We start from the raw sequence: 13,248 nt of genomic DNA on the forward strand, positions 1-13,248 counted from the left end.
ATACTAGTAAGTTAGTTACTAACTTTAACGTTAAAGTTAAAATTAACTTATTACGTTAAAACGTTAAATAATATATAGTTATATATATATATATTATATATATATATATATATATATATATATATATATATATATACAGTTTTAGAACTATCTACTTAACTATCCACTTAACAAGTGGAAAAATACAAATAATGTCAGCGTTAACAATAATTTACACTGCTATATGTTAAATTGATCTTTCACAACAAAATATTTAACAGCTTTTAAATCAGGACAGGAAAATTAAAAAATTTCAAGATATTATTGTAAGTCAAGAAAAATCATGAAATTTTGAAATCGGAGAGAAATTATGGGGGGAATTTTAAAAATTTGTGATAACTCTGAAAACCCTTCATCTTTGCTTCATGTCTCTCGATCATGCCTCCATAATTAGACTTCTGATGAACATATAATATATTTAACGGTTATACGACAAGAAAGGGGATTTGATCGCCTTATTACATTTCATCGTGTAATTGAAATTAAGACGCCGCTGCACTTAAAGCGTCGCGACATGTCAGAAGGTACATTGCTTTTAATGGCTACAGAAAAGCTGCAGTTTTGCATAACTGTTAAAAGATTTTTAACATGATTGGTTTTTGCCTTTAGAATCTCATTAAACCTAAATATATAAACCAATGTATTAGAGAATCTGATGATAGTTGGCAAACAATTTTTTTTCTTGCACTGTTAGATATTAAAGGAGTAGTGAGTTAACTGTAACATCTTATTATTTTTAATTTCCATTTATGCCAAATGTAAATCAATCTATTTGTGTTTGTTTCAAAGTAAACAATATTCATAATAACAGTGAATAAATTAAATATATTTTCTTATAAATTTAATATATTTTCTTGAATTAAATTGTCTAACTTCATTATTTTAGTTAAATAAATGACATATTAAATACAAGCCGATCTATAGTAATATATAGTAATCTATAGTAATGCCGATCTATAGTAATGATTTAAAATAATTTAAATTTAATATAATTTGACATTATGAATTTAACAGTGTATTAAAGCAGAGAATTTTACAATAGTTGCAAATCTTTTGTCTGCTATAATCCTATAAATCCCGGCGATCCCAGAGGAATTAAAATTCGATCGATGGTCTAGATTTAGATCTTGAAAGGCAGAAGTCGCAGAAGTCTTCGCAGAAGATAAATTTTTGCCGCTGGAGAACAGAAGCGAGATAGCAAGCATCTCGATGGAGACGCTGAGGGAATTCGAACGGACGGGATGGTAGTCTGAAGTGCAGAAGAAGAACGGTACTCGCAAGAGGCCGGAAGGCGAGACGTGATGACGGGAGGATGAAGATTCGAAAGGGAAGAAGAAAGGAAGAAACGGAGGAAAGAAGAAGATCACTCGCTCGGGAGAGTCGGGAGTCATTTTCTCGGATCTTGCTCGCCGACTCTACGTTCGAGCGGTTGCAGTCGATGCACAAAATTCCGAGAAGCGACGGCTCTTTACCTGGCCCGCCTCGAGGAGACGAGTTCTGCGATCGCGAGGGAACGAAAAAATAGGAGGGACACTCGAGACGGACGGACTTGCCACCGGATATCTCGGAATGGAATTCAATGACTGGAATCGAATCGTCAAATGTTACGTATTCTTAATCTTAACAATCCTTCACATTCGTTTTATATGAGATATAACTAATTACAGTACCTCTCAGCTTAGAATTGACTTGAGAAACATTTTTATCTTTGACAAATTCCAATTTTATGCACTGCCTAAAATTTTCATAGGAAGAAAGATAATATTTTTGTTTTCCTTTAAAAAAAAAAACATACATACATAGATTTATAAATTTTTTACAAAAAATATCACATTTTTTTGTATTTAAAAATTCATATATACATTATTATATAAAGGTAATTATATAAAGGTATTATATAAAGATTATTATATAACAAAATATTATAAAGTCACATATAATTAATAATTAATAATCGATAATATGTATAACCTTCACTGGATTCTCATTTAAGTAATGAAGACTTCTATTTTTACAATCACAATTGCTTATTATTAATAATTAATACTCGATCTTTAGTACACGATTGGGTTATTCATATCTTACATATTTCTTTTTTTTTTGAAACACTATATGCATCAAGAAATTAATTATAACGTTTATATATAATTTTTTTACTACACAACTTTGCAAGTACTATCTAAAGATGTCAAAGTATAAAAATTACTTAATAATTTTTTATACTCGTAAAAGTATAAAAAAATTAACCCGGAACACGAACGACCCATCGTAAATGCTAACAATAAAACTTAGTATCAATAATATACATAAACATATAAAATTACATAAATCTATATTCATATATTCTGCAGTTGTTTTCTCTTATCCTGTATACTATTTATAAATAGATGTCTTTTGACATTTTTCAAGTAAATCAGCAAAAAGTCAAACAACAATTTTAACGATAAGGTAATCGTTATCTCTTGCCAAATAAGAATAACGTGAATTTCTACATATTAGAATTGAAATACGTACGAAGATTCATTTTGTCGAATGCATTTATCTTTTTACAGCCTTCATACAGACGTGAAATCCGGACGTCCTTTAAATGTCTCCTAGGAATCGGAATTACCGAAGATCAGAATGTCCTACGTGTTATTCTTACGTGGAAAATTCACCCCATTCGACGAGACACCTTTAATGCTCAGCTCGGCTCTACTCACAATCTCACAATCAGTTCAACTCGCTCGCTCCTTGTCGCTCTCACTTACTCGGACTCCTCGCGCGCGCATTGCGCGTCGCGCGTCGCGCGACGCGCCGCGCCGCGGAGGGAGCGAACTCGTTGGATATATACATGCACACGCGATATCATAGCGGCGAGCAGTCGACACGCGGCACTCGTACGAAGCGGGTCTCCTCGTGCTCTCCTTCCCTCCTCCTACAGCCGAAGGAGAGAAAGGAAGAAGAGAGACGGCAGTAGCCAGGAAGAAAGACACAAGTATTTTAAGCTCATCTTCGCGAAATTTTCGACGGTAAAAATCGTCGAAAGGACCCGCTCTACGATATCACACCACGGATTAATTACTCGTCGATCAATCGCGACATTTTACGCGATGATTCTATTTACCGGAACGGAAAGAGAAAACACGACGTGAGAAGTTTTTCCCCCCGTTGAACATCCGGCTTTCGATCTTTGTCTCGGCGGCGCGCTCTAGAATTAATCGCGCGTGGACTCCTAAGAGATCGATTGGAGACGTCGCTTAATTGTACCAACGAAACACAAGATCCTCTCACTCTCGGACGTGTCGTGAAGAGACGACTCTCGCGAAGAGATCGCCGTAAACGCGGAAGTAACCGGAATCAGCCGGTACCAACCGGATCTAGGAGTATTATTTGTTTCGTCAAGAAATCCGTCCGCTCGTCAGAGGACCAGGCATTCAGCGGGCCGTATCAGCTCTAATTTAAATAATTATAGGAACTCCAGTTTGAGGAGTTTAAAGAGTTAAGAACTCCAGCTTAAGGAGTTAGGAACTCCAGTTTGAGGAGTTAGTTTGCTTCATCTTCAGGAATCTCCTGAAGAAGAAGAAAAGGAAGAAAAGAATTCAGCAAAGCCTTCGATAGTAATCGATAGTATCGGAGAATCAGTAAAACCTTTAAAAAGCGGTACTCCACACTCCGATACTCGAGCAGCCGGCGTGAGACCGGCCACGAGATTGTGTCCCTGGCTATGGACAAGTTCTCAATAATCCCTCGAAGTGATATTGTTCACAACGCGGACCACCAAAAGAAGCGCCAAGAGAGAGCAACGACGACGACGACGACGACGACGACGACGACGACGACGACGACGGCGGCGGCGGCGGCGGCGGCGGTGATAGTCGGTAGTGCGGAGGCACAATGCAGCACAACAAGCGGCGCAATCCCCGATAACGCTGCCGCCGATCGTCGATTCCCTATCGCATCGGCGAGAGGAGAAGAATACACTCGAAGACGTTCGGGGATTGCTGATACGTCGCAGCCGATCAGCAGCGCACGTAGCGATCTCATTGCACGTCGGAGACGTCGGGACGCTTTGGCCGCGATCGCGCGACCACGTAGAAATACATGGCACGCGGAAAATAAAAGCGATGCCATCCGAGTGACGGATCGCGACTCGAGCGGATCGTCAAGGATCGATGTTATCGGTGATCATGCAGAGCGGGATTCTGCTCTCGATGCGACGGACTCGGCAGGATTTTGGAACGTCAGAACTGCCGACGACGACCGTCACACTTGTTGCATCTTGATCGACGCGGCCACGTTTCTCGCGCGGCGTGGACCAGCCCGCGACCTTATCGTCGAACGGCGGAATCGACGAGCTGGTAGTGCCCTGCTGAATCGCAGCAGGTCTATCGCGGGAGGTGAGGAGATATTCCGCAACACGGTGAATGATATTACGATAGGAAGGGAAGATCGATTTTTCGAGACTCCGCTCGTCAGTACCACGGATTTTCCCGAGTGCAACGGACGTATCTTATTCAGCAACACTTCAAGTATCGTGCTCCATGAAGTAAACGGAGGATCATCGACAACTGTCCGCGAAATCGGGAAACCGATCGATAGCGACGTCAACACGGAGAACCTTCGGCCCAGTGGTCCCGTCAGACTGATCGAAATCGGTATCATCGAATCCTCGTGCGAGGAGCAACCGTGCATTCTCGCCGAGGAGATTGTACGTCGAAGAGACACGTCATCTACGGTGCGATTTCCCGCGAAACTCGATCCCGGTGGACGTGCGTGGCGGATCAAGACGGACACGCGCTGGAGATTGCCGAGGATCGGTCTCGTCCAGCGAACTCTTCTGCTGGGACTACTCGCGACGAGTCTGCTTTGCGACATGGTGCTATCCGCGCCATCATCATCGTCAGTTCTCGAGGACGATGTCGAAGAGGAAGAGCTAGGGATACCGAGGAACAACCTTGGCGACGACGAGCTGGAGATCATCAGAAGGAGCATCGTGCAAGGCCTCGGGCTCCAGAGGATACCTGATCCTTCAAAGGTAAGTCTGGTCGACACAGCATTGGCGAGAATACAAAGTATCGTATACTGTTAAATATTAAAAGAGCAAACCAATTCCTTGAATTAAATAACATTTTGTTATTTTTAACATTTGTTTATTTTCAAGTAGATTGAAACGTATTATATATAATACAAAAATAATGTGCTAAAAAAATAATCTGATTAATTCATATCTGTGATCAATTAGTTTGAAAGTGAACAGTATATTAACGTATGCATTAAATGATAAATTAAATTTGAGTAAAATTTAATACATTTTTTTGAGTTAAATTGTTTAACTTTATTGTTTTAATTAAATTAATGTCGAATATCTGTACACTGAAAGAAAAGATTGGCTGGATATGGCATAGCATTTTTAATTAGCTGCTGCAGTGCATTAAAAATGCTATGTCAATATTTTACCATCTAATTTATTGCAACAGTCAATCTTTTTTTTTCAATGTAGGAGTGACGATCTACAAGAATAATTAAAAATAATTCAAATTAGATATAATTTGATATTATAACTCTAATAATATAACTGCAATTCTTGGCATTTTCTTTTGTTTTAAAATGCTATTTTATTAGCGATATAATCAAAGTATTTTTTTATATATTAATATATCATAATGTTAATCCTAAATTTTGTATTTACCTTACTACTTAGAAACACTTAATTTCTATTGTAATTCGAGAGAAGAACGTAAAGATTATTATCGAAACGCCTTTCTGAAAATTACAATACGATATTTTGTATTGGCTCTGCCAGTATAGGCGATACATGAAGACAGAATGAGAATATATGGTGTATTGCGAAAGCTGCGTTTAGGTATCATAAATTGATGCAAAAACATTAACGATATATAAGGCGTTCCAAATTCCTCGCGTTTTTATGAGCCGCGGATTATTTCAATAACTCGAATTTTTTCGTAAATAAAGATAGTTGGGTAATAAAACTTTTTTTGAATTACTATTACAAGCCTGAAAAGCGGGTGACGCCTTTGCGAAATGATCTTTTTATGCTGTGCGTAAATAACGAAAATCGCATTTTATACCATAAACGTAATTTTTAATCCAAAGGAATTTTAATTATTTTATGACGCGCAGTTTTTATTTGGACGACCTTAGAATCCCGCACGAATGATATGGAAAAAGTAGCTTCGATCAAATTGACTGAAATTGTGATGTTTTTTTAGATTACGAAATGTGTATGTGCTGATCAAAAGTCTCCAGGCATAATCATAAAAAATGGATAGATTTTACTGTAGCATCATTTAAAACTTACTATTTTGAATCGGACTGAAACGTAACTTTATTTACTGAACTATTTATTCTTTAGTAAGTTCCGTATCTCGATACTCTTGCACAAAGTAATAATGGCTCAATTGATGTAAAGAAAACACATAGTCGCTTTTCAAAAAATTATGCAATTTGCAATATGCAACTATTCTTTGAAAAAGAATTAGACTCTTTTATATCAATTGATTCATTTAATTATTCATAACGCATAAAAGTATTAAGAATTCTCTAAATTTTTTGGAGTGAGTTCTCACTCCAATGAATTTAGAAAGTACATTTATTAAAAATGAATAGCTTAGTAGATAAAACTTTTGAGTCCGATTAAAAAAATAGCAACTTTCATGATACAGCAAAATCTGTTTATTTTTTGTGATTGTATTTTTTGAGCATCTCATAATCTACAAAATATCATAGTTTCACTCAGTTTGACTGAAGTCATTTTTTTAGGCATACGATTAGTATGAGGCCCTTTGAAGATTGCGAAAAGGAGATCCACACATTCGATAGGATTATTTTCGGACGAAGAAGAATCTACGAATTCATTTAAAGAAAATGATCTAGAAACAGCATCTGGTTTTAAAAGCGAATGGTCGAACGGCTCAATGCCAGACTATTTAAAATCGATCTCATAAAAAAAAAGATAGGAGAGTCTCGCCTTATGCGTATCGACGATTCGCGCCTTGACGGTGAAAAAAAAGTCGATAAATCCTAAATTATTACAGAGGCGATAAGAGAATGTCGTTGGTGACGACGACATCGCGCTCATTCGCGCCTGCGAGTTCGTTGATCGAGGACGACGTGTTGTCGAGATTATTACGAGAATAACGTCAGCTATGCAGCCCTTTCCATGTCAGAGAATGATTGAATTTTACCAACGACTATATCTCGACCATATCTCTCTTTCACGTTTAACCGTTTTCGATATGTAAATAGAGCAAAAATAGAAAGCTTTTGCAATAACTAAAATCATGTTATCCTTTTCTTAATTAGTTAAGAAGAAGACAACCTAACTTTAGTGTTCACTGTATCTCATGGATAAACGTATTACAAAAACTTCCTATTCTTATGAAAATTATCCAAATCTACGGGAGAATTGTTTGTCATGAGATCTGAATGATGGAGAGCTCACCTCTATATCTCTCATTTATGAACATTTCTTTCAAATACCTATCTAAAGTCACGAAACTATCTGAATAATATTTCATGATATCAATGATTCGTTTAAATTATTATCCAGTTGTTGATTTTTAAATAGCGCACGAAAAGTACGATTTTGTTGAAAGATCTGGAATATTACTGGTAGATCTGAAAATAATTTTGTTAGATTATCGAAATAATTTTATCGGAAACTGATTGCCATATAAAATATCAAATTTTTTTACAGCATTACCCATAATTTTTAATTTCTGACATAATTATTTCGATGGTTCAACAAAATTATTTTCATCCATTCTATTACAGATTTGTATCCAGTAAAATTTTAGCTCTTTCAGCAAAACTCTTTCAGCAAAACTCTTTCTATTTCTAAAATTTTACAGATTAATTCATTAATTTCATTATATTTCTTGCCTCAAAATATGATTATTTCAGCGCCACGATAATGACTTTCTGTAAAGGTTAAAAATTGTAACTCCACGCATTAGTTTTATTTACATTTATATTTGAACAACTTAAGTAATTGTAAAACTAAAATTACCATATAATACCAATGTCGCAATGCGATATGTAAAATCACAATTTTTAACATACGAATAACAGTTTGAAGAAATCATAGATATAGCTAATGACACATTGTTCAGCAATTAGTTTCGTGTCTCTAGATATTACAACATATCTATTTGTCGTGCGAGTATGCGAGTTATATTTAAATAATCTAGATCGACCAGACTTATTGCGATTTACTCGCACTATTACCTTCTATAGATAAAATTACATTCACAAAGGGAAAAAAAAAAGCATGGATAAAGATTTTCTCGACTGGAGTTAACCCCCGGCGAGCGTCATAATCGTACGAAAATAGATTTTGCGAATTATTAAAGCAGCGTATTCCCGTTACTCCGAAACTCTTCAAGGGTAGGCAGGTGGTGTAAATCCCGGCGTCCTCGCAGCCACGGAGTCATCAAACACACGCGTGTGTACATAGTATTCCCCATTGATTCGCGCACGCCGATGTACGTCTGTATTTATAGATCGCCCGTAAATCAGACGGGAAATGTACCTTAACGTTCCGTACGTGAAGGTACAAACGAGAGCGCGCGGACCTTCGCGGGAAGGAGAAAGGGCGAGAGCCCCAGGTTCGTTGACCATCCGGCCGGGCTAAAAAAGGTATTAGCCTTTACACGTAGGCACCCGCGGTCTCCGCTGAAACGCGAGCTGTCCGGAGCTGTGCACCGTGCGATGAAAAAGCACGACAATGCCGTTCCAGAGGGAGACGCGTGACACGTCGCGTGGTCGTCCAGATCATTAGTCTCGTAAAACGCTCCGCACGAAACACGCGGGTTGGAAAAAGCCTGAGGAGGGTCCTTAATCCCTCGATCTCACTGTGCCTCCATTCCTTTTTTTTCTCCTCTCATATCGCGCCGCACGCATCTCTCATGCGCGCGTTTTTATTTGTTTTAGCTTATTCCACCTTACATTATTCGTATGCTTCGTTAATATTGTTCACATCCGCTGATAATAAGAAAAAAAAACTGTTCATTGGACTAAATTAATTTAGTAAGATAATTAACTTCAATTTCATTTTAACTTGTTTATGAGAATTGATAATTCTCAGAATTAAAAAAAGATAAAAGAATATATTGAATCGAGATTGAAATTAATCTTAATTAATGAAGTCAATAATAAGCCATCGAGCCTAAATCACAAATATAATATATTTGACTTAAATAATTACGTAGAAATCTCATCTGTGATAAGCAATATAAAAAGTTTTAACATTAACTAGCGGCCTCTGACTAAGAGAAATGATTTTGTTATAGGAACAAATCAAAGTAAATATTTATTAAAAAAATATTTGTTAAAAAAAACGATCGATTTGTTACGATTGCAAATTAATTCGTCAATGTAACAAATAATCAATAGTATCGCTAGAGACTCATATATATATATATATATATACACATATAAAAGTCGCAGACGATTGCAGGATTTCAAATCATAAGAAATAGACCAATTCTCTTTATATTTGACTGAGCTTGGTTTCCTATTACTTAAGACTCCACGATCATCTACGAATTCTGTGTAAATTCTATGTAAACGAATCTAAAGTCTATCCATTAAATAGATTAGGTTATTGTATGTAGTTTGCTTCTGTTACTAATAATTGGTTGGTACAGCAGACTAGCAGCAATCACAACAACAAAATTTATTGTCACATATTTACCGATCATTAAAGGTAAAGGCTTGCTAAATTAACAAAATCCTTTCTCTCAGTGGTCAGTTTGAGTTTTCAATAAAATTATTTTACAAATCTATGAAATAGATATCTTAGCTAAATTTTTAAATACTTCAAAGCAAAATCATTCGTGAAAGCGCAAAATTCTACATGGGAGGTTTAATACAAAAAAAAAAATTCAATTTGTCAGATGTAGCATAAAGAAAATTAGTTTATTTGACAAAAAAATTTACATTTGTTTGGCACAAAGAGATTTGTCGTTTTTTTTAGACAAAGGGATTTATAACTGTGTTTAATAAACGCCCTGTCAGCTTCGGACGGTTATATTATATTTTTATTCTACGTTATACTAATATACTGTATGCGTAGGAGAAGCGAAACGTAAAAACGTATCTTCATCGTAAACGTTTGAAGTTTCAAAAGCCGCGGCCTCGGCTTCGCGAAGGACATCCGCTCTTTTCTTTCCGGTTCCAGTTTTCGCGTTTGCCTCGCCTAATCTCGGCGTGAGACCCATTTTTGTTAGAGAAGATCCATGCCGATGGAGATCTCCTTTTTCCGCTTTCGAAAACCTCGCATACTTCGCGTCGTCGTATCCACGAGTACGCGCGATCTGGCATATATACGCGTTGTTTGCCTAGACGCTGCTAATGATCGGCGTGTCTCTTTGTCAAGTGCCGACCCGGGTAAACAATCTTACGACCGAATGCAGTTCCTGTCGTAGATAACGCCGTGCCGCGGCGGATTATACGCGTTGCGATCTTTATCTTTGCCACACGACAAGCCTCATCTCGTCTCTATTATCGTGACATGGCGAGAGCCGATGTTACCGCTTGTATCTCACGCGTTGATTTACGTCCCATTGAAACCGCATCCGTTTAAGGATCGGGGCTTCGAAGAGGCCCCAAAAAATAAAAGGAAAGAGCCGAGTGAGTTAATCATGCATCTCGAGAGAAAGTTTAATTTCGAGAAGATATTGTATAATGTTATGTCGAAGATTGCGAGTCAAATGAAAGATCAAGAGTATCAAGACGCGAATTAAGTCTAATGTATTAAATCAATATGCTCTTTTTGCTCCTTGTTTTTTTTTGCTTTTTATAATATTTTACTAGGGCTGTTACTTTTGATAATTTCGAAGGTTCGAAGTTTTGAAAGAGAATTCGAATTTTCAAAATTAATTTAGAATCTTTGAAATTTAAGGTTTATAAAAAGTTTCGAAGCTTTGAAAAAACTTTGAAGCTCGAAATTTCAAAGCATCTTAAACTTCGAAGGTTTAGAGTTAACTTCGAAAATTCGATTCTACCAAAACTTCGAAGTCATCAAAAGTAACAGTTCTATATACTTTGTTATTTTTTATCTTGTTATTATTATTCATGCTTTTTTGCCTCTTGTTATTTATCTTGTTTCTTCGTTTTTTGTCGCTCAAAATAATCTACAATAGATATGTTCTTATTTTCTTGTTGTTTCTTGCCTTTTCCCTTTTTTCTTGTTTTTTTTAAAGTTTATTAACTTTTTAATTTCTTTATTAAAATTTGTCACTTTTATCTTGGACGACAGAAAATAAAGAGACAGAATAAAAAGCAAAAAGGCAAGAAGTAAAAAGTGATACAAAGAACTTAATAAAATTACTTTTAGATTTGTATCTGTATACTTTCAGATCTAACTAAATTTTTAGATATTCGACAAAACCGTTCTTTCCGTGAATGTATTTCTAGTCGTCATGACCTCATTCCGTCGAGATTTCGTGATCGAAATCTTAAAGCTGCAGGTTGATGACATCTCGATAACGTATTTTCAGAGCATTGTTACGCTCTCTCGTGAATTAAGGATTAAATGCCTCAGAATAATGATGATCCTTTAAGAAGATATATTTTTGGAGCCTCGCTCCATTCTTATGCGATCTCAGAATTAAACATCTCCCGAAACGACAATCCTTATTGAGAGAATGTATCTTTAGCACCATTGTCATTCTCCCTTTGAAATTGATCTATTTAGGACTATTTGAGAGGATATATTTCCAGATACATTATCTTGTTCTTTGAATCTCGGGGACGTGTCGCGTGTCCCACACATCCTGCAGAATTTGCAAAATCGCGAGGCATAAAGGCGACGAAAAGGCGCGAGCGTTCGCCAAAAAGAGCATAATAATACGTACGAGAAAAAAGAGAATAAAATAAGACGTACGAGAAAAAAGAGAGAGGCACAGGAGAAAAAAGCAGGAGGTAGAAGAAAGGACGAACAGGAGCTCCGTCGAGACTTCTTTGGCCTCTCTCGTCTCGTCTCGTCGCGTCGCATCGCGTCGCTTCCACGTCGTTTCGTTCGAAAGCTGTCTCGAAGGGCTCGCTGTTGATGCATAGGCGGCTTTTGTTCTGCAAATGCACCCCGGCAAATGCAACGTGTCGCACACGTCGACTGTCGACGGTGATCGGTTTGTAGAGGTAAAAAGAAAAATCGGCGATGAGAGAAACTGCAGAGACGCGAGAAAATACTCGTTACACTCCGATGCCGGGAAGAGAGACAAAGGCTGGGGATCCATGTCGTCGTCGTTAGATCCCCATCGCGGTAATTAAGTGTGTCAAGGAGTACGCCTAGGCACCTCCAAGCACGCGGACCAGCGTGGACCGCATTCCGGGGAAGACGTTCAGGAGGGGAAAACCGGCAGGTTGAGCCGCAGCGAGAGAGACGATGCGATTAACTAGCGCCAGCTTTTCGTATGTGACTCGCGCGATAACTATAAATCAGGAATGCACTTCGGCAGTATTTTCTTCAAGTTGGAAATCAGCGTGTCGTCGTTTCCCTCCTTCGTCTCTGAGAGAGTATTAAACGGCAGAGTTGATTGAGCATCATCGAAATAAATCGAGGTTGCGGCAGCCGTAATCAACCTCGTTTATTTCAATGCGTCTGATTAGTTCTAATGCAAGTTTGAAATTTGTTAGAAACGAGCCATCGCATTTGTTAGGACGGCGGAGATTTATGGGGACATAAATATATCTTTAATAATTAAAATTTTCCAATATTCGAGATCACGAGATTGACGTCGCTAATATAATCGTTTTACAAATTACGGTCCGCTTTCACGTTAAACTTCTCAATTTATAACCCGGGAATAATCACTGGGGAATATTTTTATATCTCAGCGACAAAAAAATAAATTGTTGAAAAATATTGTTTTGTATGGACATTGTTTAACATATTTTTTTTCGAACCTTTAAATGCAGCATTTTGAAAACCTGTATTAAAAAGGTGTTATATTAAAATTTTGATATTTTCAGAAATACTGCCGTAATAAACTATTTAACGTGATTATATTTCGCTTTATATTTGTTTGGTTTTTATATTTACTTTTTTTTAGAAATTGTGATTAAATCCATACTTATAATATATTCTCAAGTATCAATAAATCAAAAAACAATCAATAATGTACAATAGCGAGTTATTACTCTTTTGTTAGTACACACTATGATTTTCCTTTACACATAATGGGTTATTCATTTTTAATTAAT

General features: G+C 37.0%; 1 protein-coding gene across 1 annotated transcript in view; it reads left to right on the top strand.

Annotated features, from left to right (window-relative positions):
* Positions 1 to 3,871: 3,871 nt before the first annotated feature.
* Positions 3,872 to 13,248, top strand: part of LOC105626512 — a gene marked incomplete at its 5' end in the record, with an annotated part of 46,405 nt that continues 37,028 nt past the window's right edge. Inside the window, one exon of the mRNA XM_012207811.1 lies at positions 3,872 to 5,056. Coding sequence (XP_012063201.1) covers positions 3,872 to 5,056 — 1,185 coding nt within the window. The remainder of the gene's footprint in view (positions 5,057 to 13,248) is intronic.

This window comes from Atta cephalotes (genome assembly GCF_000143395.1).
Source record: "Atta cephalotes unplaced genomic scaffold scaffold00005, whole genome shotgun sequence".
NCBI lineage: Eukaryota > Metazoa > Arthropoda > Insecta > Hymenoptera > Formicidae > Atta > Atta cephalotes.